The sequence below is a fragment of the Oryctolagus cuniculus genome, chromosome 4 (assembly GCF_964237555.1).
Source record: "Oryctolagus cuniculus chromosome 4, mOryCun1.1, whole genome shotgun sequence".
NCBI classification, from domain to species: domain Eukaryota; kingdom Metazoa; phylum Chordata; class Mammalia; order Lagomorpha; family Leporidae; genus Oryctolagus; species Oryctolagus cuniculus.
In genome coordinates, this window is record NC_091435.1 from 151,813,450 (window position 1) to 151,840,203 (window position 26,754).

The following is a 26,754-nucleotide window of genomic DNA, read 5'->3' on the forward strand; positions in this document are numbered from 1 at the left end:
TCCAGGACACAGACGTCCTGCCCAGCGCATCTCGAGATGCCCCTGAGGCCTCCGACCTCGGGGGAAAGTCCAGGAAAGGTCAGCAGCCCTGGACGACCTCGGGAAAGACAGCACTCGGCCCAGTAGAACTTTGGCTGCCCATGCCCTACTGCAAGTTGGCCAGGCTCCGCCTGCCTACGCGGAGTCAGGTGGGGCTCTGGCTCCCCCTGCAGGTCATGAGGAGTATTGCTGTCTTTGGCTCCCTCATTCTTCCTCTCCCAGACCAGAAACACAGGGTCCCCATTCTCCCCAGGCTACCCCTTCCAGATCAGTCAGGACGACTTTATCCAAGAACAGAAGTAGTTCTTTACTTGCCTTCTCATCATATCAGAATAGAACTGAGAAGGACATCGGGAGTCACTTCTTCAAACCTCCCTGCTTTACGGATGAGAAACCAAGCGTTGAAAGGTGCCAGTGCCATCTTCAGCCCCTTTGCCCCTGGCACTGACCCGCTGGGTCCACAGATGGGGCAGGAAGCGTGTGTAAGCACGAAAAACAGGAACCATCTGGTCAAGGTCAGGTGCTCCTTCTGTCTCTGATGATGAATAAGGTGAATGTTGGCACAGAGAACAAAGCTTTCAGCAATAAAACCACCAACACCTATGAGGGCTTTTCAGAAAGCTCATGGAAAATACATCTAATGCAAACGCTGTGCATGTATTTTTTGTAAAACCAAAATAAGTCTATCTTTTCATTTCATTTCTCCGCAAACCTTTTGAGTGTCCTTGTGCATTCAGGCCAATTATTGGTGAGAAACATTTCTGTCCCACTTTTAAAGCATCTCTGTCATATAATTCTATGTTTTCAAACCTTCTCTTGGGCAGAAATTAGGCCGAGTTCTCGTTTAAAAAATACATAGAGCACAGTTATTGACTGATTGATGTTTTTCATCCACTTTGAAGTGAGAAAGTACTAACCACTTAGCACTCTTCCGAGGAGAGAGTACTCCTGCAGGTCCTGAGGGGGAGCCAGAGCCCCACCTGACTCCGCGTAGGCAGGCGGAGCCTGGCCAACTTGCAGTAGGGCATGGGCAGCCAAAGTTCTACTGGGCCGGGTGCTGTCTTTCCCGAGGTCGTCCAGGGCTGCTGACCTTTCCTGGACTTTCCCCCGAGGTCGGAGGCCTCAGGGGCATCTCGAGATGCGCTGGGCAGGACGTCTGTGTCCTGGAGCTGGGCGGTTCAACATGGCAGCCCCTAGCTTCATGTGGCTTTTCATGTTTGCTTTACATTCAGCAGAATTAAATAAAAGCCAGTCAGCTTCTCAGTGGGCACAGGACCACAGTTTCCTGTCCACATGTGGACAGGGGGCTGTGGCTGGTGGCTGCCATCCGTATTGGATGACTTGAGTACAACACATTTCCTTTGCCACGGAATGAATGCCCCACTGGGCAGCTGCGTTCTAGAAGGCGGCGTGCTGCTCACATCCCGAGGAAATGCTAAGACCTCTCCTGACTGCTGAGACATCAGGGTTTAAACATCTTGCGAGACAAGTCTTGCCATACTCAGAACACCACACGCCACTGGTTGTGGTCAGTGGGATGTTGGGATGCCAGAGAAGATTTGAAGTGCTCATACACAATCAGAACTTGATCTTGCACCTGTCTTCCAGCTAGTGCACTAGTACAAAGAGGAGGAGAGGTATGAGACCAGGCCCTGATCCAGCCTGCTGTTAGGGCCACCTGCCAACACCTCGCCAGCATCAGACAGTCTCCAGCTGACCCCTAGACACATGAGAATATAGCCATGACTACACGGATAGACTACAACCCCTAAAGATAGGGATCTATTATTGTATGAACAATGCAGAGTGCACTTGCATGAACTTAGATGTGACATAAACATGGGACTACTGTAGTACATGAGGTCCATTGTTGACCAACCAAAATGTTGTAATGCTTCACATGACTGTGCGTGACTACTGTTTTAAATTCTGGGGTGGCCTAAAATGTAACAACCCTGGCTGACTCATTGCCGAAGACTGGAGTTCAGTTACTATGGGGATTATGATACTGACATTAAGTTGTGCTCTCGATGACTTAATGCTTTTGTTGTTTTACCTATGGAAGACCAAATGGTGTTCCACCCTGCCTAGGACTACATGGAATTCTCTATATGGCCCTGGGTTGGCAGTGACCAAAAAGAAATTTTGTGCAAGATTTGGAAGACAGAAGCAAGGTAGCAGACATATTTTTCATGCTCTGAAGATTGGAACAGGGCACTAGGCACAGTAGGGGCTCACGTGTATTGTCACTGGTCTGTTATTTTGTTCTGGGCCGAGTGTTGAAGTAAGTCTGTTGGGTGGAGTGGCAGATTCTAAGACCCACAGTGTGAAGGGCGGAGGTGATGAGAGACAGGTGTAGTTTCTGGTCTGGATCTTCTTTGATGCACACCAGGCTCTTCTTTACAACTCCCCATCTGGCTGAGCTGTAGGTACTCCAGGCTCAGCATCAGAGGGAGAGGTAAGAGAGCCTTGCCTTGGCGCTTCCGCCGGCTCCCGCATCTACGCAGAGGCCAGTGCAGAAGGACCGCCTTTCTTCTCTGTCGCTCGTGGTCCTTATTTCTCTCTACTGAACACCGACACGTTACAGCTCGGCCCATTGCTGTCTTAACCTGTAAATCCAGGGAAGTTCCCAGGCCCTCGCCTCGCATCATTTCTGATAGGAGATGCAGGAATGAGCCATCCTTTAGTGAGCCTTTACCACACGCCAACGTGCTAACGCGCATGCTCTATTTAGGCTCATTAAGTGGTCTCTAATCCCTCACGCACGCAGCTTCCTTCTCTCCCTCCTTCAACCATACCTGCCAGCTCTGGTGATGCCCCAAGTCCTCTCTGCCACTTGCAATTGTAGGCTGGGGTCCAAAGCCCTCTGGGGTGACCCTAGGTGGCCTGCGCTGCCCTCGTGTAGAGTCCAGCCTATGGGGTGGTGCCCGGTAAGGACTTGTTTTGTCCCTCTTCGTATCCTCACCTGTAATCTTTGTCCAAAGGCACTGCTTTGGGACCCTTCCAACAACTCCGTTCCTCTCCGAGAATGAAGTCTGGCCCCAAAGTCTTGTCCCGTGCCTGGGTCCTGTCACTGTGGTCAGGTCTCAGCTGGGAATTCCTCGGTCCTAAATGTTGATCAACCCTCTCCCCTACCACCCCGACGGAAGAAATACCTGTTGCTCTGGGCCACTTACTGGGATCCCTCACCCCTTACTGGACACTTCCTCTGTTGGAAGCTGCTTCACATTGAAGCTCTTCCCCCAGCAAACGCCCCTCTTTGCTGGACTGGGCAAAGATGGCTGCCTTCATTGCCAACAGCCTGCTGGGCTGACTTGTGCTTCTTCTGCTTTGGTAGCTGGGTCAGTTTCCCAGCCTCTGACCTAGCTCAGGAAGCACGTGTTGGGACAAGGTTTCCCAGGTCGTACCAATTAGTGGGGCCAATTAGTGTAGCAGTTAGTGGGGCATACATTCAGGTGGACTTGAGAAACCACTTCACACGGCTGGCTAGGGTGGTTTTGTACAGTATTAACGTAGCTAAGCTGGAACTGTTTCCCAGCGTTGTCTTCCCTATACAGTTCCGGGTTATAATTAGCTACAAAAGAGAGATTTGTGCAAGGCTTGGAAGGCAGATCGGAAGCAGCAGCCGTGACTCTGGGCAGCACTGAGGTTAGAGGGGATGAGAGGAATCAGAGGTGCTGGGGGGTTGTCTTCCCTTTCCTCTGCCAAGCCCAGCTTTGATCTGACTGCCAGCTCTCCCGACAATGGCTACCCTAAGCTCCCCACTACGGTTCTAGCAGCACAGATGCCAAGTCTATCTGCACTGGCTCCTGCAGGGTTCTCACCCCAGCGCCTGGATGTGCCTGCCCTCCTAATTACCCTGTGAGCTTGGCTTGTCCACCTGCACCCAGGCTCAGGAGAGACGGGTTAGTGATGTTTCTCTCCTAGCTTTAGTGATCAAGTCTGAAGACCAAAAAAAAACGATTTTCCTTTTTTTTTTTTTTAATGCTAACTTGGGAGCCAGTGCTGTGGCACAGCAGCTGGCCCACTGTTTGTGACACTGGCATCCCATGTTGGAGTGCCTGTTTGAGTCCCAGCTGCTCCGTTTCAGATCCAGCTTCCAGCTAATGTATCTGGAAAGGCAAAGGAAGATGGCCCAAGTATTTGGGCCCCCGTCTCCCACATGGGAGACCTGAATGGAATTCCAGGCTTCTGGCTTTGGCCTGGTCTGAATCCAGTTGTTGAGGCTGTTTGGGGAGGGAGCCAGCAAATGGAAGCTCTCTCTCATCATCTCCTCCCACCCCTGTCTGCCTTTCGAGTGAATCAATATTTCTTTTAAAAATTGCTAACTTGCTTCACTAGAATTTAATCAATATTCATTCAGAAATACACTAAGAATTGTGTTTTAACTTCGGGGCTCTCCTGTAAACATCTCTGCAAGTCTGTAGATAAAAGCGGAGACTCCTCCTCCATCCCTATTTTAAGCATTTGCTGGAGCTAGGGAATAATATTTTTACCTATGATTTCTATTTTTATAGGTCTTTTGTTTTAAACTCTTAACAAGGAATAATTTGTAAAATGGTTTCCTAGTCAAATACATCATCATGAACAATTTGCTTGGTAGGAAGCAGGGAACGGCAGCATCAAGTGGAGTGAAAGAAATCCTAATTACTCACACCTGCAGAAGCCGTCACTTTTGCAAAGTGTGCAATTAGCAGCCGAAGTGTGTGCTGGGAAATGTGATTGTTTAAATAGGGTCCCCAGCCCCTAGGCCATGCACATTGGGCCTCTCCCGCTGTGTCCATTAGCCCAGCCTGAGCCCTCCAGGTCACTTGTTAGGCTGATTGCAGGCCTGAATGCAAAAATGTGCAGCCAGCTGTGCCCATGCTCATTGTGAGATATGCAAAACAGGTGTGACCATTTAGACACTTGGGTCTCTGACTTTGTCATTATGAATTTTCTGCTTTTTGAGCCCAGTGGGTTTTGGCCTCGGTTGTACATTAGAATCACCAGGGACACCTCCTAAAAGTTTTGATGCCCAACTTGTACCCAGCCCAGTTAAATCAGACTCCTGGGACAGTGGCTTGTAAAGCACCCCAGGTCATTACAAATGCGGTTCTCAAGCTTAGGCTGCACTAGAATCAGCTAGGTTTGTTAAAACATTGGGTGCCAGGGCAGGCCCTGTGGTACAGCAGGCCAAGGCACTGCTTGGGTCACCACATCCTTTGGCAGAGTGCCTGGGTTTGAGTCCTGGATCTGCTACCAATTCTAGCTTCCTGCAAATGCTCCCAGGAAGCAGCAGATGAAGGTTCAAGTACTGGGGTCCCTGCCACCCACGTGTGGGACACTTAAGGGTTCCAGGCTCCTGGCATCAGCCAGGCCCAGACCTGGACCCTATCCCCAGAATCACTAAGGTGGGGAATGGGAGTGTCCAACATTTTGAACTTCTATTATATTTATTCTAAGAATGCTGCCGATGCTCTACACAATGTTGGATTTCCTATGGAAGTTAACCGTGTTTGTGCATGTGTATATGTGTATGCGCACATATTTGTAGGAGAGGCATTAGCTCCTTCAATCACTTTTACAAGGCTGTTCCAGTCTCATTCTCAGGTTCAGAAAGTGTCAGCCTCTTTGAAAGGCACTGGCCCCGCTACTTCCTCAGTTGCTGTGTTTCTGTCTGGCCCCAACCAGCCTGTATCTTGTTTATTCCCTGCTTCTTACAGTTGCGTGTAAGCTCCATGCTAGCAGAAACAGTCTCCTTCCCCACGGCAGGCACTCCACCAGCACTCCAATTAGTTCACAGAGCAACCCTGTGAAAGACTACCATGATGGCCTACAGGTCAGACAGATGCAGACATACGTAAGATGACTTGTGTAAGACCAGCACGGAAGTAGATCCCAGTTTTGTCCTGACCAGAGTGGGCTCTCAAAGCACTCCAGTTCACCACTGATCTTAAACAAAGCATCAGCCCTCTTTTCCAGCAACAGACTGAGTCACTGACCTAAGGGTATCTACTAACTTCGCAGTATTACCACTTGACTCAAACCTCATCTTTTTCAGTAACAATTAAAACCCAAAGCCCAGATTCAATGGTCAAACTGTGCAATGGCAATTTCTTCCCTATTTTAAAAAACCTTCTCTCCATCCACTGTACAATGCCCCAAAGCCAGTTAAAAAATTTCTACCTCATAAAAAACTACACCAAAACCTTATTTATGGGCTGGTGTTGCATCAACTGGTTAAACTGCCAGTTGGAATGCCCACCTGACGGAGTGCGGGTTCCAGTCCTGGCTACTCTGCTCCAGATCCAGCAAACTGCTAATGTGCCTGAGAAGGCAGATGAAGTACCTGGTCCCCTGCCACCCACGTGGGAGACCCAGATGGAGTTCCAGGCTCCTGGCTTCAGCATGGCACAGCCTCGGCTCTGGCAGGCATTTGCGGGAGTGAACTGGCAGACTGAAGATCCCTTTCCCTGTCACTCTTGCCTTTGAAATAATTTCTAATGTTGATATTTAGGAGAAGAGAAACCACATGAACACAAACTGAGCTATCTCACTTTATTTTACAGGCCAATAGAATTTATCCTAGTAATAAATATCAGTACAGTTAGGACCAGGGTTGGGTGCTTTCCAAGAAAAATGCTTCTCAATGTATATACAAAAGTGTATATAAAATCCTTTAAGTCATTGATCTTATAAATTTACACTGAAAAGTGTGGTAATACCAAGCTACCAGAGTGGAGTACCCTCCATAATTCATGATTTCGTTTCTTTGTAAAAGGTCTCCATTGCCATTTCAGTTTCTGCAAGCTAGCAAGCCTGAGACGAGACTGGCTGCTGAGAAAGGACCCGATCCAGGCCCCTAATTGTACAGATGCGAATCCACCAGCCTTGCCAGACTACGAAGCAGCTAAGAGGCGGAGCCGCGATCACTAACCAGTTCTGAGGTGCTCCAGAAATGTCTGTTGGGCTAAACAAGGCGCACACACCACACGGGCCTCGAGCCACACTGAGTGTAACTTTCTGCTACACACAGGATTAATTCCCATGGGGTCTTTGGTCGTTCACAAAATGGATGTTTCCGCTGCTTCAGAAACGAGATCATCCCAGTTACTGCAGTGGGTCCCTGACCACAGGCTGCCAGTGCTGTTCGCTTCTCTCCAACTGGGATGTTTGGACTTGGGCACCTTTTCTTTCTGTTCTTTTACGCTCCAAAGAGCTACATCAGAAGTATCTGTTCTGTGCAATTCATCAACAGTTACCAGGTTAACAGCGACTACACATCCATCAACAGGAGCATGGCATAGTTCCTTTCTCTCTGCAGCTCGTTCCCACCAGAGATGGCACGTATCTTCTGCTGGTCATCTGAGCAGTCACTGTTTTCTTTGCAAAGCAGTATAGACGACTTCCAGGGTGTCTGTGTCCTAAACGGCAATGCAGTCTCTCACCACACCAAGAATATGCCGTCTAACGTACCAGGCACTCACAGAATCCATTTCTGGTGCTTTAGTTAAGTCTTGGCCTAAAGGTTGTACACAGCCACCCTGTTGCCAGGGAAAAACTGGCCACTCCAATTAGTGTGTGCAGCACATGTACCAACCAGTAAAACACGCACATTCTAGCAAGCTGTTTTTGTAACTGCACAAGTCACTTCCAAAACCACCTGCCAGGAATTTTTAATATTGTATTTATAAAGCTGGAATATATTTATATCAAGGGAATTTTCTAATTTCTAGGTGATCCTAATTTCTTGCTACTCTCAGCACAGACTGACAGCTTATCTTTACACAGTTCTTTTCTCCCAGCAATAGTTCCCTGCTGAAGCGCATGTCTGGTCTGCTTGCGTGTCACATAGGCTAACCTGAGGTGCCTGTGTGAGCTTATCTGTTTGCACCAGGCCTTCCATTTCCAAATTCAGGCTCTGTTGTAGGCTTTCCCTTCCAGTAGCAGTGAGCTGACACTGTGATACACTGAAATGACTGCAGCCAGCCATGAAGACCCACACCCAAAACACAATCACATCAGCCCTATCTAAAATTCACACAAAAACCCAGATCTAAGAGTATCTGCTCTGATCTGGCAAAAATCGTTTTAGCATTTCACTACTAGGTTGGCATGTTCTGCTTTCCTCATTCTATTACCAATGTCCCTTCCTTTAGGGGCTTTTGTTTTTGTTGTCTTTTCAAGGAACATGTAGAATGTAAGGAAACTCCAAATCGTCTGACGATTTCACTTTGGAATTCTCTTTTAGCTCTAGAGAAATTATGAACAAACTCTGTGCATAAAGTGCAACAAAAAAGCAGGCTGATCAGAGTGTGAACGCAGTAACAATGGCAACAGAGGAGATGGGCTGGACGTGTGATCCAGCATGCTGACAGGAAAAATGAATTTTCTTAAATTTAGAACAGCAGATTGATGTCAAATTTCAAAGGAAGGGCTAATTTTAATTCTCTTAATAGCCACATCAAAAATACAGTCCCCTTTTTTCAGGGAATGCTAATGAATGAGGTAGCTGACAGTTATCAGGCTTCACATATAAAAATGATAAAACTGAGGGAAAGAAAGCACTGATTTGAAATTATCTTCCCTGAAATCCAGATGGACAATTAAGAATACTTCCAATTCAGGGTTCTCACACGAAATCCAGCTATGTCATGTTGCGGACTGGCTCTTTATTTGACGGCGAAGTCAGCACTAGGAAAGAATCCCTGTCCAGGAGCGCTTGTGTTTTGTGCGTCTGATGTTTCCATTGTGGCTGTGGCCCAGCTCTCAGGGTTTGCTTTCCTGAAGGCTTCATTAGCATTTAACCAATTCTTTGTTGGTTGATGGGGCTGGGACTGTTTCTCCACACATAAACTGATCCTAAGGCAGAAGAAATGACATTAACCAGTGAGTTTCCATGTCACAAAGGCAATAATATGAAACTTTCATTTTGTTACAGAATCAACCCTGTTAACTTAATTTTTCAATTTGTTATTTCATCTTTGTTTAAAGAGCCAACGTCAGTACCAGAATTAGAATGTTAAAAGTATTATCAGTATTCAGTCCTGAATGCATTATTTAATGAATAACTTATAAACAAGCTTAACATGTCTATCTTCACTACAGAGTACTTTTTGGAAATCACATAATCACAGGTTCCATCTTTTAAGTTTGTTAATTACTTCAATATTTGGTCATTCAAATATCTGCCCTCCTCAAAGGTATTACTTCCTGCATCTCAAAGGGACAGGTCTTTAGCTGGCGCCGCGACTCACTAGGCTAATCCTACGCCTGCGGCGCTGGCACACCGGGTTCTAGTCCCGGTCGGGGCACCGGATTCTGTCCCGGTTGCCCCTCTTCCAGGCCAGCTCTCTGCTGTGGCCCAGGAAGGCAGTGGAGGATGGCCCAAGTGCTTGGGCCCTGCACCCGCATGGGAGACCAGGAGAAGCACCTGGCTCCTGCCTTCGGATCAGCGCGGTGTGCCGGCTGCATCGGCCATTTGGGGGCTGAACCAACAGAAAAGGAAGACCTTTCTGTCTCTCTCTCACTGTCCACTCTGCCTGTCAAAAAAAAAGGGGGGGAGGGGATAGGTCTTCTCAACCTGTTTCTTAAAATATCCTTTTGTCTCCAAGAAACATCTGACAATTTCTGGAAACACTCTGAGCAGACACAATCCTCTACAACGGGTAGAGATATGGATGCTGGTAAATATTCTACAATGCACAAGACTGCCCCACACCACAAGGGACCACAAGGGACTCCCAGGGCTACGACGTCAAGGGTGTGGACACTGAGACAAAGCCCTACTCTAAGCTACATGCGCCTCTGGTGGGCCTCCGTGCTGTCAGAGCCTCGTAACACAGGCCTTCAGAGTGGGGCCACCTGCCTCTCTGTCCCAGGCGCTCCTTCCCTCTCCGTCACCCACTCACATCGAGTCTCTGCTGCCCTGGGTCTCCTAGCTCAACCCTTCTGGACCACCACTGCCTCCGCTCCTCTGACAGTCTCATTACCTGGCTGCATTCCACAAGGACCACAGTCACTCTCTCCTCTCACCTGCTCCTACTCATTTAGTCAACTCCAACTCCTGGATCTGCCTAGGAAGAAGTGCTTATACTTGCTGCCTGCTATTCTTCCATTCCCTCCAACCAGTTTTCTCCAATCAGGCTTTGTCCCCATGACTCAGCAGGCTAAGCACGGGTCAGGTCCCAGCTGCGCTACTTCGGATCCAGCTCCATTAAAATGTACTTGGGAAAGCAGTCGCAGATGGCCCCAAATCCGACACCCCCCCCCCCCAACACACAGAATGTGGGAGCCCTGGATGGAGTTCCAGGATCCTGCTTTTAGCCAGCTGCAGCTACCCGGGGAGTCAACCAGCAGACAGAAACTCTCGCTCTTTGTCTCTCCCTTTCTAACTCTGATTTTCAAATAAATAAATTTTAAAATAAGACAGCTGATAACCTTTGTAATGGTTTTTCTCTTTAAGATGTCATTTTCATTAGTTTTATTCCTCTCTCCAGAGCTACAATAAGTAACATAACTTGAACTTTAAAAATTCTAATGGCTGTTTTTAAAAGCTGTTTAAAAATACTGCATCCTCCCTAGCACTTACAGATCACAGACAAGCTGCTCCAGGTCCCTGCCAGCGCCCCGCCCCCCTTTTAAACGACGCCCCTTACTTTGTCATAAATCACTTTTATAATGAGAGAGCAGCTAGGGCACGTTGCCACGTCTTCCCCATTCTCCAGATCTTCCTACAACGAAACCAAACACGGTGCGGTCAGCATGGCCTCCCCCTCACCACCTCCCGCCCCTCCGTGTAGATCTCCTTTTGCCACCCGGCAGGATGCGTGAGAGCCGAAAGGGCCTTCCTCGAGAAGCGCCGGCTCATTCCTCCCTAGAGAAACACCCAGAGGGCTGGGTGGGGTTCAGGCGCCTCGGGATCTCCGGGAAAGACGCGCCCCTCGGCCCCCACAAGTACAGTATTTCGAGAAGGGATCCTGGGCCGATCCGCAGCGCCGGGAGAGTTGGGCTCTCGGCCACCCCCTCGCGGCGTAACCAGACCCACTGAGAGCTCAGGTATTGACTGGCGGCGAGAGGAAGGGAATTCAAACAGGGAAGACAGCGTTGGAGCGACTCGAGCCTCTGCCACACCGGAAGGAAGCCGGCGGGGCGCCGGCGCATGCCCACTGAGTCGCTGAGCACGGGCCCGGGAGTTACCTTGGTGATGGAGAAGTTATCCCCACAAGGGCAGGGATAGAAATACGTCTCCGAGTCCTCATCATATTGGAAGTCCTCGATCTCCACTTCGTCGTGAAACACCGCCATGGTCACTGGGGCCGGCAAACAACTACTTCATGACCAGTCCGAAACCACTTCCGTCTGTCTTCTGGGGCGCCGGCCCCTATAAAGTTTCCGGTCCGCACCACGGATCGGCGCAGGAATACTTCCGGCGCACAGGCAGTGACGCAAGAGAGGCCAAAAGGGTGACCGGGTTGCGGTCGCCATGGAGATGGCGGAGCTAGGGGCGGAGACCCTCCAAAGAGGGCGTTACCTGCTCGGTGTCGTTCCTCCCATTGGACTGCTGCGACCAATAGCACGTGGGGTCCCCTCGGGCGGCTACACGTCACGTCCGCGACCTCGGAGCTTCCCAGGGCACCGCGCGGCTCTTGGCTGGGACTACGGGTCTGGTGCTCACTGTGGCTGGTCTTTGCTCCTTGTGGCTGACTCGAGCCTTAAACAGCCCGCCGACGGGGCAGCAGGCGCCGGGTGATACCCACCTGCCCCTCGGGGAAGGGCATGAGAGCGCGCAGATTTGATGGGTCTCTTGCCACGGCGGGAGCTCCCAGGATCTGGACTCAATCTGACCTGAGCCGCCACGAAGTCGCTGCCCAGTGACGGACAGTTTCCGTGGAGTTTCTGTTCACCAGGTGACCTTGAGCGCGGGGCGAAGCCCAGCTTGGTTACAGCTCCTGCTGCAGGTATCCCCGTCTTTCCCCCACCCCAGCCATCTCAGGGTACCCGGTACTGCGATGCTGAAGGGACCCACACCTGCATTACTAACGACACTGATACGTGGTAGCAGTAGTAACATCACCTTTTGTTCTGGGGAGCTTTTAGGTGGCAGGCATTGCGCTCATTCTCCCGTTGACTGTAGGGGTTTGTTTAGGTGTTGGTTCATTTTATGAGTCTAAAAGCTGCGATACGGAGAGTGAATCTCGGCCAAGATTACACCCCTAGGTAGTAACGAAGAGCCCGGCTCCCTGCAACACCTGCGAACACTTTACTGAACTCACTTTGTAAAAGGATTGATGTCAGTGGGCGGGGTTATCAGCCTGAGGCCTCTGTATGTCTTGAAGGGAAATGCAAGTCAGACGTGGTTTGACTTGAAAACAGTGCTGGTGCCTGTTTTGGTGCAGCTAGGCGCACCGTTACTGTCCGTATGCCGGTGGAGAAAGGGGGCAGTGTTGTGAAAAACTGACGACTCAGAAACGAGGATCGGCACTCAATCGGACTTGCTTGCACAGTAGCTGTGGACGGTGCATATTTACTTTTTTTAAAAAAAATTTATTTATTTTATTTGAAAGTCAGAGTTACACAGAGAGAGGAGAGGCAGAGAGAGAGAAGTCTTTCATCTGCTGGTTCACTCCCCAGTTGGCCGCAACAGCCGGAGTTGAACTGATCCAAAGCCGAGAGCCAGGAGCTTCTTCCGGGTCTCCCACGTGGGTGCAGGGGCCCAAGCACTTGGGCCATCTTCTACTGCTTTCCCAGGCCATAGCAGAGAGCTGGATCGGAAGTGGAGCAGCCAGGTCTCGAACCGGCGGCCATATGGGCTGCGGGTACTTCAGGCCAGGGCATTAACCTGCTGCACCACAGCGCCAGCCCCAGATATTTACTTTCTTTGGACCTTATTCATCTTCTAACTAAGAAAGAGTTGAACTGGAGATGATTACCATATCGTTTTCAGAGCTTACATTCTACTTTTGCATGGAAATTGTTTTATTTGGTTCAACAATCACATGTAGTATTCACATATTGACACGTACACATACAGTTACACTTACATAGCACATATGCATAGCACACCTCTGTGCTTGCATACCCACACTGAGATGTTTGCATGAATTACCAGTGTTGTGTACATCGAATTGAAGCTCCACTTGGTACCCTTTTAACAGTCAGAAACCTAAAAGCAGAGTAGTCTTTGGGAGAAAATCCAGAAGTTACATGAAAAGAGTTTATAGAAGATTCTTTCAAGCATTTCACACTCTGTTTTGCATAACTGGAGATCCTTCCAGCAGTTAGAAAACATTTACTAACCTTGTTCAGGGTTAAATGTGAGGATTCCGATCTGTCTGGGCAAAGGAAGAATCCCACCGGGTCTCAAAGTGCTCTCTGCTCTCTGCTCTCTGTAGGTACAAGTACTGCCCGGGTAGCCTGGAAGTGAGGCAAAGGCAGATTCTGCAGGCTCTGTGGTTCCAGTGATCGTTTTGAAGTTAGGTACTATCTTTAGGACTTACGTGAGCCATTTTTGAACATACAGAAATGGAGACAGTCCTATTTGGCTCCTGAAAGTATAAATTGTGTTGGGGGGCAGGTGTTTGGCATAGCACTTAGGATGCTGCTTGGGCTGTTGGCATCTCGTATCAGAGAGCTTAAGTCCTGATTCTACTGATTGAAGCTTCTGGCTAATGCACTTCCTGGGAGGCGGTGGTTGGTGGCCCAGGTCTTTGGGTCCCTGTCACCCACATGAGAGACCTGGATTGAGTTCCTAACTCCTGGCTTTGTCCTCGCCCAGCCTTGGCTGTTGTGGACATTTGGAGGGTGAACCAGTGGATGGAGGATCTCTGTTTCTCACTCTGTGACTCTCTACCTTTCAAGTAAGTTTAAAAATAAGTAAGTGAAAATTAGGGGTGGATTTTGGGTGCAGCAGGTTAAGCTGCCACTTGGAACATCCATGTCCCGTATTACAGTGCTGCTTTGACTCCTGGCACCCCCACTTTCATCCAGGTCCCTGCTAATACGTCCTGGGAGTGCCAGGTCCTTCCTGTAGTGCTTGCTACCCATTTGGAAGACCTGGATGGAGTTCTGGGCTCCTGGTTTCAGGCTGGCCCAGCCCTGGCTGTTGTTGGCATTTGGGGAAGTGGACCAGTGGATGGAAGAGCTTTCTCTCTCTCTCTCTCTCTCTCTCTCTCTCTCTCTCTCTCTCTCTCTCTTTGTCACTTTGCCTTACAAGTCAGTTAAACTAAATAAAATTTTACAAGGAAAGACTGAACGAGTGGAGGAGCTTCCAATCTGCTGGTTCACTCCCCAGATGGCTGCAATGGCCGGAGCTGGGCCGGGCCGAAACCAGGAGCTTCATCCAGGTCTAACATGTGGCCGGCAGGTGCGGAAGCACTTGGCCCATCTTCCCTGCTTTCTCAGGTGCTTTAGCAGAGAGCTGGATCACAAGTGGAGCATCCGGGACTTGAACTGGTGCCCATAAGGGATGCCAGAGTTAACAGGCGGCAGCTCAACTCACTGTGTCACAATGCCAGCCCCTATATAAAACTTTTTAAAAAATAAATAAAACATTTTAAAAGGAAGGTAATTTAGATCTGTCAAAAACAATTTGCTAAAGACTCTTACAGAATTTTTTAAGATTTCATTATTAAGGTAGAGTTACAGACAGAGGGAGAGACAGAGAGAAAGGTCTTCCATCCACTGACTGGTTCACTCCCCAAATGGCTGCAACCGCTACAGCTGGGCTGATCCAAAACCAGGAGCCAGGAGCGTCTTCTGGGCCTCCCACACGGGTGCCCGGGCCCAAGCACTTAGGCCATCTTCTACTGCGTTCCCAGGCCATAAGCAGAGAGCTGGATTGGAAGAGGAGCAGCTGGGACAGGATCTGGCTCCTAAATAGGATACCAGCGCCACAGGTGGAGGCTTAGCCTACTACACCAGAGAATCGACCCCTCTTAGAGAATCGTAAAATCTAATGTTGGTGATCCCAAAAGTTAGAGGAATTGTCAAGTGGCTTTTCCTTATAATTTTCCAACTTTTCTTTAAGTCTGTGCTCATATATATGATTTCAGATATTTTTGCATTAATAAGTTAAATAAGCTCGATTTTTAATTCCATTTTCCACAAACTTTTTGAAGGGCCCTCATATCAGCTAAAATGGAGAAGCAAAAATGATTGAGTTACTTACTAAGGCAGGTTGACACTGTAAGCTGGGCCCTGTGCCACATCCTGTATGTAAAAACAGCCCAATGAGGTAGCGAAATCAGTCCCATCTGTAACTTGGGGGCCGAAGAATTTGCTCAGGCAAAGCTGGAAAGTTTCGGAAAGCTGTGATGAGACCTGCGATCTCTGATCCTAGAACCTTGGCTCGTAGTGAACTACAAGGCCATTTATGGTGAAATGGGGTTTGCAGCAGAGCTAGATCTAACAGACATAGGTTTTGCACTACAGCTGTTCTGATCCCTTGAAACCTAGATTTGTGGGCTCTCCTTGGCCTTCTGCACTGCGGCCCTCCTGCCCTCCGTCAGCCCTCCTCCTCGTCTGGCCACAGGCGGTTCCTCCGGTGGTTCTGCCCAGGTTGATGTTGTGCTGAAGAGAAGGGAGATGTTTCTTTTTTCATTCTACCCAGCGCTTTTAAGTACAGTATTACAAGACTACTCAACTTCACATTTGTTCCTAAAGGCAATACAAACCTGTAATGACACATTTTTAGCCAATGCAAATACAATTACTAGTTAATTCAGAGTCCTTTGATATCACAGGTTTATTTTTATTTTTTATCATAATAGTTAACACTGCTGTGACAGCGGCCACAGTTGCTAACCTAAGATCAGATTTGCAACCAGGTCATGACTGTGCAATAGAAACTATATTTTGTGAGCAGTGTTGAGTGTCAGCCAGGGGAGCTGGCCTTCAGCACTGTCAGAACATTACTGTTCCAGCTGTTTGGCAAGGAAGGGGGTGGGGATTGATGTATTTGGCTTTATTTATTTATTTTTATTTGAGAGGCAGAGTTATAGACAATGAGAGGGAGAGACAGAGAGAAATGTCTTCCATCTACTAGTTCACTCCCCAAATGGCTACAACAGCCAGAGCTGGGCTGATCTGAAGCCAGGAGCCAGGAGCTTCTGCTGGGTCTCCCACGCAGGTGCAAGGGCCCAAGCACTTGGGCCATCTTCTACTGCTTTCCCAGGCCATAGCAGAGAGCTGGATTGGAAGAGGAGCAGCCAGGATATGAACCAGTTCCCATATGGGATGCCGGTGCCACAGGCAGAGGCTTAGCCCACTGTGCCACAGCGCCAGCCCCTTGGCTTTATTTTTAGTAACACTTTACTTGCCAGGTACTTCTGTAGACATTATTTCTTTTATTTCTCTCAGCAGTCTATTGAGGCAGTGTGGGTAATTGTTAAAATGGTAAGATCCAAACACGTGGGGTCACACCTGAGGCCAGATCCACTGGTACAAGTCACACACTCTGTACCACTGAGGTTCCCTTACAAATCCTGGGAGCCCCTTTGGGAATTCAGTGACACCCAGGACTCAGAATTGGCAGGTGCCACGGTTGTTCTGTGACTGGACTTTGTGTCAGTGCGTTCATACCCTTTGAGGCTTCTTGGTGTTTCTCTCACTGCTCTACCACACCCCACCCAATAAGTCACTAAATTATAGGGCTCTGATTCCGAAATATATTCCGTGTTCTACTTCTGCAGTTTCTGCAGCTGTGTCCTACTGTATTACCTTAGCCTGGAACCTCCTAACTAGACTTCCTTCTTCCACCATGCTTCCCTCTCATGATCTGTTCTTCACACAGCAACTTGAGCAGTCCTTTCAAGATGTAAGCTAGGGCTGGGTGTTTGGTGTGGTTGTTGAAATGTCAGTTGGGACGACTGCATCCCGTACCTGAGTGCCTGGCTTCCAGAGCCAGCTCTGCTCTCCATTCCAGCTTCCTGCTAATTCACACTGTGGGAAGCAGCAGGTGATGCTCACGTACCTGGGCCCCTGCCACCCATGTGGGAGATCCAAGATTGAATTCCTGGCCCCTGGATGTGGCCTGACCCAACCCTGGCTGTTGTGGGTATTTGGGGAGTGAATCATCAGCTCGCTTGCTCTCTCTCCTCACTGTGCCTGAATCTCTGCCTTTCAAACAAATTTTTTAGAAGTTTAATATGTAAATTCCATCACGTTCCTCTCCTAATTTACTCAAACCCTTTGGTTGCTTCCCTTTACCCTTAGGGTAAGGTTCATGGCCGGCAGTGACCCTGCACATGTCCCCCTGCTCAGCTCGTCTCACACCACTCTGACTGGAGTGGACTGAGTGGCCTGCTCTCCACTCACACTGGCCCCGCTTCCTGTAACGTGCCAGGCTTGTTTCTTACCAGGGCCTTTGTTCCCACTAATTCCGCTGCCCTTGACATCTGCTTGGCCGCCTCTTCGTGGTTCAGGTCTCAGCTCAGGTGGCCCCACCTCAGAGAGGCCTCTCTTGGTATTGCCCCACCCAGCTACTTCCTTTGTCACACTCCCCATAACCTGTAGTTGTCTCGTTATTTGTGTGCCTTCGTCTGTCTCCGACAGTGCAATGAAAACTTCGTGAAGGCAAGGGCCTTGCCCCGAGTCTTTATCCTGTGCCCCAGGCCTAACGTGCCCGGCGCCTCTAGCAGTGCGGAATGAACCGAATGTACTCGTGGAACTGAAAGCAGCGTAACTGATCTTAGGCACTAGAGTTAGCCTGTTGCTTGGAGTAATGTGTTTTACTACTTATTTAACAGATATTGCTTTGATTTAGGATTTCTAATATTTTCTTTCTTTCTTTTTTTTTTCAATGAGAGATTTTCCATCTGCTTGGGGGAGCCAAGAGCTCCATTGAGGTCTCACATGTGGGAAGCAGGGGCCTAAGCACCTGAGCCATCCTCCACTGCCTTCCCAGGCAAATCAGCTGGGAGCTGGATTGGAAGTGGAGCAGCCAGGGTTCGAACTGGCATTCAGTAGGCAGCCTAGCTCACTGAGCCACAATGCTGGACCTATGGTAATTTTCCTTGTTTCAGAAATAGAATTAAGACATTTTTTTTTTTGCTAAGATAATGTCTACGAGGTTATAAACATTGGTGGGCTATTTCCATATGGTTTTAGAAATTAATATATGTTGGCCGGCGCTGCGGCTCAATAGGCTAATCCTGTGCCTTGCGGCGCCGGCACACCGGGTTCTAGTCCCGGTCGCGGCACCGGATTCTGTCCCGGTTGCCCCTCTTCCAGGCCAGCTCTCTGCTGTGGCCTGGGAGTACAGTGGAGGATGGCCCAAGTGCTTGGGCCCTGCACCCCATGGGAGACCAGGAGAAGCACCTGGCTCCTGCCTTTGGATAAACGCGGTGCGCCGGCCATGGCGGCCATTGGAGGGTGAACCAACAGCAAAGAAAGACCTTTCTCTCTGTTTCTCTTTCTCACTGTCCACTCTGCCTGTCAAAAAAAAAAAAAAAGACATTAATATATGTTGAACTGCTATGATTCATTAAATATTTAGGCTGTATATATGAAACCATTGAGAATATTTCAAAAAATGGATAGTTTTTTTCTTTTTTAAAGATTTATTCATTTATTTGAAAGTCAGAGTTGGCCGGCACCGTGGCTCACTAGACTAATCCTCCGCCTGTGGCACCGGAACCCCGGGTTCTAGTCCTGGTTGGGGTGCCAGGTACTAATCCCGGTTGCTCCTCTTCCAGTCCAGCTCTCTGCTGTGGCCTGGGAGAGCAGTGGAGGATGGCCCAAGTGCTTGGGTCCCTGTAGCTGCATGGGAGACTGAGAGGAATCACCCAGCTCCTGGTTTCAGAATGGTGCAGCGCCGACCATGGCGGCCATTAGGGGAGTGAACCAACGGAAGGAAGACCTTTCTCTATCTCTCTCTCTCTCTCACTGTCTAACTCTGCCTGTCAAAAAAAAAAAAAAAAAAAAAAGTCAGAGTTAAACAGAGAAGGAGAGGCCCAGAGAGAGAGAGAGAAAGAGAGGTAGAGGTTTTCCATCCACTGGTTCACTCCCCAAATGGCCCCAACAGCCAGAGCTGCACTGATCCGAAGCTAGGAGCTTCTCCCGGGTCTCCCACATAGATGCAGGGACCCAAGGATTTGGGCCATCTTCTACTGCTTTCCCAGGCCATAAGAGAGAGCTGGACTGGAAGTGGAACAGGATGTGGGATGCATATGCTGGCACTGAAGGCAGCGGCTTTACCAACTACGCTACAGCGCTGGCTCCGGGTATTTTAAGTACCCATATTTAAAAGATTGTCAAAAAGCTTCGCAAGGTGCTTTGAACAGTTTTACAAAAATACTCTCTGTTTACCAGTAGGTGGCACTCTTGGTCATGATTACTGTTATGAAACAAGATTTTTTAGAATTCTGAAGAGAAAAGCTTTTAAAAATTAAAATTTCTTTGTTTTCTAGTTAACTTGAGGGGTAAAACATTCAAACACCATAATCACCAAACAGCATATCCTACAGTGAAGACAATTTATTTTAGTGATAATTGTCCAAAATAATGAGTTGTACAATATATTTTTTTATTTAGTTGTTTTCCATGACCATGGACAACTCAGTTTAACTTTTTTCCTTTTTAAAGATTTATTTATCCGGCCGGCGCCATGGCTCAATAGGCTAATCCTCTGCCTAGCGGCACTGGCACCCCAGGTTCTAGTCCACATCGGGGTGCCGAATTCTGTCCTGGTTGCTCCTCTTCCAGGCCAGCTCTCTGTTGTGGCCCGGGAGTGCAGTGGAGGATGGCCCAAGTGCTTGGGCCCTGCACCCCATGGGAGACCAGGAGAAGCACCTGGCTCCTGCCTTCTGATCAGCGCGGTGCGCCGGCCGCGGCGGCCATTGGAGGGTGAACCAACGGCAAAAAGGAAGACCTTTCTCTCTGTCTCTCTCTCTCTCTCACTGTCCACTCCACTCTGCCTGTTAAAAAAAAAAAAATTTATCCATCTGAAAGGCAGAGCTACAGAGAAAGAGAACAAAGAGGGGGATTGACGGGGAGGGGGTTCAGTGCCATGGAGTGGGCCAGCGGGTGGAGCATCTCTCCTGTCCTTGGCAACAGAAGATGGCACACCTGGGCGTAGGCCTGAGGAAGCCAGCATTCATCTGGGTTTCCTTCCCGTCCATCCGTGGCCCTCAACCACTCCCCCGCTGCCTCTGCACAAGAGATTCCCGTACGGCAGCACTTGTGTCTGCCGGGGCGACTTGGCGCGGTCGCTGTGCTCCTGCGGAACCTGATGGAGAAAGTGATGGCTGTGTCTTCCCTAGCAGGGTCACTAACTGCTTCCCCCCAGCAGCTGGCCTAACCACGCCTGAGTCACCGGTGTGGGGGAGGGCGGTGGAGGCTCTCAAGCTGTACTCCCCCAAGGAGAAGATAATTCAGAGATTCTGCTCGGAGTAGCTGGGGATTGTGCCTTTCGTGGGCGTCCCTTCGCCGTGAACCTGAAGATGTCTCCTCAAGCTATGGGCAGCATGCCCAGATTCCCAGACCTTACGACACAGTAACAGTTGTCTCTGCTGTTCCACTGAGTTTCGACCCAAGGATTTCTCCTTGTGTGTGTGTGTGTGGTTTTTTTTATATTTATTTTATTTGAAAAGTAGAGTTACAGAGAGAGAGGTCTTCCATCCATTGGTTCACTCCCCAGATGGCCGCAACGACTGGAGCTGCACTGATCCGAAGCCAGGAGCCAGGAGCTTCTCCCAGTTCTCCTGTGTGGGTGCAGGAGCCCAAGGACTTGGGCCATCTTCTACTGCTTTCCCAGGCTATAGCAGAGAGCTGAATTGGAAGTGGAGCAGCATATGAGATGCCAGCACTGCAGACAGCAGGTTTACCTGCTACACCACAGAACCAGCCCCTTGTTATTATTATTTTATTTTATTATTTTTTTTTTTGACAGGGTAGACAGTGAGAGAGAAAGACAGAGAGAAAGGTCTTCCTTCTGCTGTTGGTTCACCCTCCAATGGCCGCTGCGGCCGGCGTGCTGCGGCCGGCGCACCGCGCTGATCCGATGGCAGGAGCCAGGTACTTCTCCTGGTCTCCCATGGGGTGCAGGGCCCAAGCACTTGGGCCATCCTCCACTGCACTCCCTGGCCACAGCAGAGAGCTGGCCTGGAAGAGGGGCAACCGGCACACAATCCAGCGCCCTGACCGGGACTAGAACCTGGTGTGCCGGCCCTGCAGGTGGAGGATTAGCCTATTGAGCCGCGGCACCGGCATCCCTTGTTATTATTTTAAAATGTGTGTATTTGTGAATTGGAAATAATAAAATTTAGAACTATAAAAAAATTCTCTTAAAGTTATCTTAGGAAAAAAAAATTGTCTTAAAATAATCTTAGGGGCTAGCACTGTGGTGTAGCGAGTAAAGCCGCCGCCTGCAGTGCCAGCATCCCATATGGACGCTGGTTTGAGACCCGGCTGCTCCACTTCCGATCCAGCTCTCTGCACCGGCTGGGAAAGCAGTAGAGGATGGCCCAAGTCTTTGGGCCCCTGCACCCGCGTGGGAGACCCAGAAGAAGCTCCTGGCTCCTGGCTTCGGATCAGTGCAGTACCAGCCATTACAGCTAACTGGGGAGTGAACCAGCAGATGGGAGACCTCTCTCTCTGCCTCTCCTTCTCTCTCTGTGTAACTCTGACTTTCAAATAAATACATAAATCTTTTTAAAAAAATCTTAAATTTCAGATTTATGTTTGCCGAGGAAGCACCATGGCGTGTGCTGCCGTGCTGACGCCCGGACGGTGGCGAGGCTCTGTCGGTGCCATCAGCGCTCTGGCTGCACCGTTGAGACTGCCAGCTAGTGCCCTGCGCCACCTCACTCTGACCAGGTGAGTCGCCAAGGCCTCTGTGTTGTTTGAGGTTGATTTTCCAGGCCGCCTGACCTGCTGATGGCTGTGGGAAGGGTATCAAAGTCCAGAAAGAGATACAGCGTGTCTTAAGTGTACATGCTGTTAGCAGGCCCTTAAACCGTGGGTAGATGTGTGCCCCTGAGCTTTCTGTAGGCTGTGTCGTGTTAGGTTTTGGTGATACAGGGGGCAACTAATTTCATGGTTTTTATGAGAGTGGTGCTTTATAACCCAATTTTATTTTTGTTAAAGCTTAATGAAATCTAAAAGGAAAATGGATCACCTGGAGAGAACTGCAAGTGTCGTGCGCCGGGAGGTCTGTATCTTCGGGGTACGACGGGGGTGTCTGGCTGGACAGTTCGCACATGGCTGTGACTGGCGTGTGGGTCAGGCGCGAGGTGAGCGTGGTCCCTTGAAAGGCAGTCGGGGGCAGTGTGTCACTGTTCTGTTCGAAAGTCCTCTGGGCAGGACCGCAGGGGAGCTGGTGTGAGAAGGTGGCGGGGACGTCCTCAGACTCTGCCCTTTGAACCTGGAGTGCACGAAGGCGTAGGGCAGCGAGCGAGGAGCCGGCCCCGCAGGTCCGAGGTCGAGGCTTGGGTTTCGGGGTCGGAGCTGCGTCTGTGTTTTGTGAATGGCTTCCCTGTCCCTTCTTTCTTTTTTCCCACCTGGACACCATGGCTGCAGGTGCTTGTTCTCATCCCTCCTCGAGAAGAGCTGCTTAGATCCTCAGGGAGACAGCTCTAACGCGTGAGAGCCAGCTGGCCGAGCTCGTGTTCGCCCCCCATGCACGCGTGTTTCCAGCATGTCGAGATGCACCACGACAGTGTCCAGGCTCTGCCCCCCACCTCGGCCAGGGACCTCGCTGTCCTCCTAGACCACAGATGCCGTGTTTGGTTTCGCCTCTATTTCTCATGTGTCCGCGTATGTTTAGCTTAGTGTTGTAAGTCCATTTAAAAGTTTCAAAAGCTCTGTGTTTCTTACAAAGGAAGATTATACACTTCTTCAAACATGACCAGAAATTGTGTTTTTTCAGTGGTTTGAATTTTATATTTGCTTGAAGGATACAGCCCATGTAAAGGCGTTGTGTAGGCCCTAGTTTTACAGCTAATTCTACTCTGAGACGATTACTTGGGGACCGTGGGTGGTCTGTTTGTTGATTCAGCTTTAGGTTGGTGCTTTTTTGAGAAGTCTATAAAATTCGTTCAGAGTAGATTTATGGGTGTGTGGGAAAATACGCTTTTCCCATTGATGATAAATCTGAAAATACTTTTTTTTGGCTTGCTTAGCTCACAGAAATGCTGATTCTGTAAGAATTGTTTGGATTTTTTTTGTAAAAAGAATTGAGACTTGTTTGGATTTCTTTGTAAAAAGGGAAGGTTTTGCCAGTTGTGAAGAAAAAGTGGTTTGTTTAACAGGCTTTGACTGTATTCTTTTAGAGGTTTTCGGACTTTCTAAAGCAGTCCAGGGAGCAAATTCTTAGTCTTTCTGAACTCTGCTCTGTTCTAAACTGCTAAACTCTGCCTTTGTAGTGTGACTCAGCCGTAGATAATATGTAGACAAATCAGGGTGGCAGTGTCCCAGTAACACTGTTTACCAAAGCATCCAAATTTGGCCTGCCGGTCAGAGTTTATCAGTCCATGAACTAGCGCAGCCATTTCACAATTTTTAAAAATTTTATTTATTTTATTTTATTAGAAAAGTAGAGAGACAGAAAAATATCTTCTGTTTACTGGTTCACTCTCCCAAATGCCCAGAACAGCCAGGACTGGACCGGGCCAAAGTCAGGAGCCCAAGACTCAATCAGGATTTCCGATGTAGGTGGCAGGGACCGAAGAACCTGAACCTCATCTCCTGCCTCGCAGGATGCACATGAGCAGGAAGCTGAGTCGAAAGCAGAGGCGCCAGGACTCAATCTGGGCACCCCAGTATAGCACAGTGTCTGATCCGGGCACCCCAGTATAGCACAGTGTCTGAATTGCTGTCCCAAACGCCTGTTCCTCATTTCAGAATTTTATAGGACAGATTATTGAGATTTTGAGGAGGTATTTTGAGCCAAGTTTAGGTAAATTACAAAAATAGTTAATGTGAACTCTTAATAGTGTGATTGAAAAGTTGAGAATTTTAGTGTTCAATAGTAGTAAATGATATGGTTAAAATTCCAATCACGGTACCTCCTTAGAAGAATTTTCCCTTGATAGCCCTTCTCTTTCTCTTCAATTCCTAATTTCTACTCTTTGAAGCAAATGGAAAACTGGGAGTTGGCAGCACTGGAGTTGGCTGGATGAAGGCCGGTCATCACTTCAGGAGTGGTGGGGCTCACCCCAGGCTCTTCAAGGGTTGCTCCCAGCCACAGAGCAAGCGGTTGACCTAGGACTGGGTAAAATGAACCCCGGGTTGGACCATAAGGGCCACAAGGACCACATTCTCTTAGGCTTGTCTTCCACTCCTGCCTTTAATTTGTATAGCAAATGTACTTTACAAAGCTCCTCGTGCCATTTGCTCTTGACTGCAAGTCCATGAGATAACCTGAGCGGATAGGAAGCTGTCTGCACTTTACTGAAGAGGAAGCCAAGCCCAGGCGATGTCCCAGGGCTTCTCCCAGGGCCGAAGGGAAGCTCCAGCTCAGAATTCCGAGGCCAGAGGACCCTGCAGAGAGAGAGCAGTTCACTCACGCAGAAATGTCCTTCGGTGTTGGGCATTGTGTTCCTTCTGGAAATGACCACTCTATGATGTTAATGTTCCTTACTTGGGACTGTAAATGTCACCAGTCTGAGGTCATATTATTGCAGGAAACTGAACTCTGAATTGAATGACATTTGACTATTTCTGTTCAAGTTCTCATTTTTTTCCCAAAGAGTCAAAGAATAAGCAATGTGGGTAACCTTAAAAATGTCAAGGAGATAAGAATAGAGTTGTTATTGTACTGTGGTAAGGATTGTTCAGGCAAGACCCGTATTTTATTGGAGGGTCACTCTATGCTTGGCCTCTGTGGGGGGTTGGCCCGCTGAGCAAGACATACTCAATTCATCAGTGTGATAGGAGACTGAGGCAGCGAGGTCATTTTTTTTCCAAATGTTATTTCTCATACATTCATTTATTCATTTGGAAATAGCCAGACACTGGGCCAGGTTCTGGGGTTGTCACATTGAAAAGGATACACAAACCCCTGCTCAGGCATTAGTAGGAGTCTGTTCCAAAGATGCTGATTTTATGTACCTAATGTACATAAAATGTACCTAATGTACCTGCTATTTTCCCCCCACTGTACTAGTTGGGTTTTGTATCCAGCAGTATCTTCGGTGTATCGCTGCCTTTTTGTTTATTAAGCACTCTTTTATACAGCAGGTTGTTACATGAGTCTCACAACCACGCTGGGAGGAAGGTGTAGTCACCCTTCTTCCTGTCCCGTGGGTGAGGGCATAAGGGTTCAGAGGCTGCTACAACTTGAATACAGCTTTGCCCCCAGACCCATGCAAAAGTTAGTAGTACTGAGTGGAAACTTAATCAAATTACAGTGTTCAGAGGTGGGGCCTAGTTGGAGGTCCTTAGGTCACAGGGAGGCATGCCGTCTGAGAAGTAGCCCTTTTGAGAGGATTGTCATAAAATCCTGCATTTGTGCCTGACCATTCTGCTTCCTGGCTCATCATGTGATGCTTCCTCTGCACAGGCATCTCCAGGGCCCTCTGCCACCCTCTCCAGACACTAAACCAACGGGACCACCCAGGCTTGACCTTGAACCTTCAAAACTTTGAGCTAAATTTTCTCATTGTGAAGTTAGCTCTCAGGTATTCTGTTGTAGTGACGAAAAGCTGACTAGACAGAGACTTAGATAAGAAGACCCTGCTTCCTGATTTGCCTGGGAAAGTCATGGTTTATGCCTCTGACTCCTAGTGTAATTATCAATAGCATTCTTTTTGTGCTCAAAAGTGTCCTGTCCTAAATGATAAGTTACAATGTTGGCCTAACTTTAAAGGACTCGTTCAGCTAAGTGAAGGACTCGGCCCTGAACTCAGATCTTTGATAATCAAATCAGCTTTTCTTTCTGTTGTAACAAAAGAATGTGACACTCAGTTTAGACAGACACAGTTTAATTGTGTGACGTGTTACTGGGCCTTGTGTTATAAAAGGGGTGGAGTTCCTGGTGGCACAGTGGTTAGTTTATAAAGTCAGGGGGTGGGCGTTTGGTGTAGCAGTTAAGATGCTGCTTGGAATACCCGTATCCCATATTAGAGTGCCTTGTGCTAGTCCTAGCTTCCAAACCAGCTTCCTGCTGTTGCTCAACTTGGTAGGGATCCGTGATGGCTGAAGTACTTGGATCCCTGCCAGCCACCTGGGAGATGTGGATTGAATCCTGGGTTCCCGGGTTCAGCCTGGCCCACTCTTGAGGGCACTTAGGGTAGTGAATCAATGTATGGGATATCTCTGTATTTCTTTATAAATGTGTGACTCTTCTCTGCCTTTCAAATAACTAAAATAAAACATTGTTTAAAGTTAAAAAAGCCAAATGGTTATGCCCAGTGCCGATTTTCAAGTGCTCATTATCTCCTTTCCTTGTGTTCTGCTAAGGCTTGGGTTTGGGTGGGATGAGCGCTTTGGCTAACCATGTTTCCAGCTGTCAGTCATCAGTTGGCATTTCGAGGGGTTTATTCTGGAGTAGTCTTCATTTGGGGGAGGGGGACATCCACTTAACATGCCACGTTTCTCCACAGTTTGCCTTAGTCCGTTTTCAGTTGCTGTAACAAAATCCCCGAGGCTGGACGACTGGTAGAGAAATTTGGTTTATTTAACTCACGGCCTGGAGCACTGGCGCCTACTGGGTTCTGTGAAAGCCTGCTGCAGATGGCCTGTAACATTCAGTGGTGGCAGCGACAGGTGGCAAGACAGGAAGCCAGAGAGTGA

At 48.7% G+C, this 26,754-nt stretch overlaps 2 protein-coding genes across 11 annotated transcripts in view; one reads left to right on the forward strand and one right to left on the reverse strand.

Annotated features, from left to right (window-relative positions):
- Positions 1–6,565: 6,565 nt before the first annotated feature.
- DPH3 (diphthamide biosynthesis 3) lies at positions 6,566–11,457 on the reverse strand. Of its 2 annotated transcripts, XM_002716188.5 has the most exons (3): positions 11,221–11,457; positions 10,680–10,754; positions 6,566–8,883 (listed from the first exon to the last, which is right to left on the reverse strand). In XM_002716188.5, the coding sequence occupies exons 1-3, from the start codon at positions 11,326–11,328 to the stop codon at positions 8,818–8,820; spliced, it is 249 nt and encodes an 82-aa protein (XP_002716234.1). In that variant the 5' UTR covers positions 11,329–11,457; the 3' UTR covers positions 6,566–8,817. The 2 variants fall into 2 exon arrangements, with proteins under 2 accessions (XP_002716234.1, XP_002716233.1); XM_002716187.5 differs by lacking the exon at positions 10,680–10,754 and having other exon boundaries at positions 8,674–8,883.
- Positions 11,458–11,523: 66 nt separating this feature from the next.
- The window catches only part of OXNAD1 (oxidoreductase NAD binding domain containing 1), an 86,311-nt gene continuing 71,080 nt past the window's right edge, over positions 11,524–26,754 (forward strand). For 2 of the 9 annotated variants that reach the window (XR_011388216.1, XM_051818493.2), the window contains exons 1-4: positions 11,643–11,981; positions 13,799–13,880; positions 21,695–21,837; positions 22,108–22,171. Coding sequence is in view for 5 of the 9 variants with exons in the window: in XM_051818493.2 (XP_051674453.2) it covers positions 21,719–21,837; positions 22,108–22,171 (183 nt within the window). In the remaining 4 variants the exon portion in view is untranslated. Of the gene's footprint in view, positions 11,982–13,798; positions 13,881–21,694; positions 21,838–22,107; positions 22,254–26,754 lie in introns of all 9 variants that reach the window. The other 7 variants (XR_011388214.1, XR_007908699.2, XR_011388215.1 and 4 more) reach the window with 5 other exon arrangements.

Excerpts from the sequence above, each read along its gene's own strand:
- DPH3 (XM_002716188.5), bottom strand. The coding sequence starts at position 11,328 with ATGGCGGTGTTTCACGACGAAGTGGAGATCGAGGACTTCCAATATGAT. Across the intron at positions 10,755-11,220 it reads ATAACTTCTCCATCACCAAG|GAAGATCTGGAGAATGGGGA; the intron begins GTAACTCCCGGG and ends GTTTCGTTGTAG. Across the intron at positions 8,884-10,679 it reads TAAAAGTGATTTATGACAAA|GATCAGTTTATGTGTGGAGA; the intron begins GTAAGGGGCGTC and ends CTTCTGCCTTAG.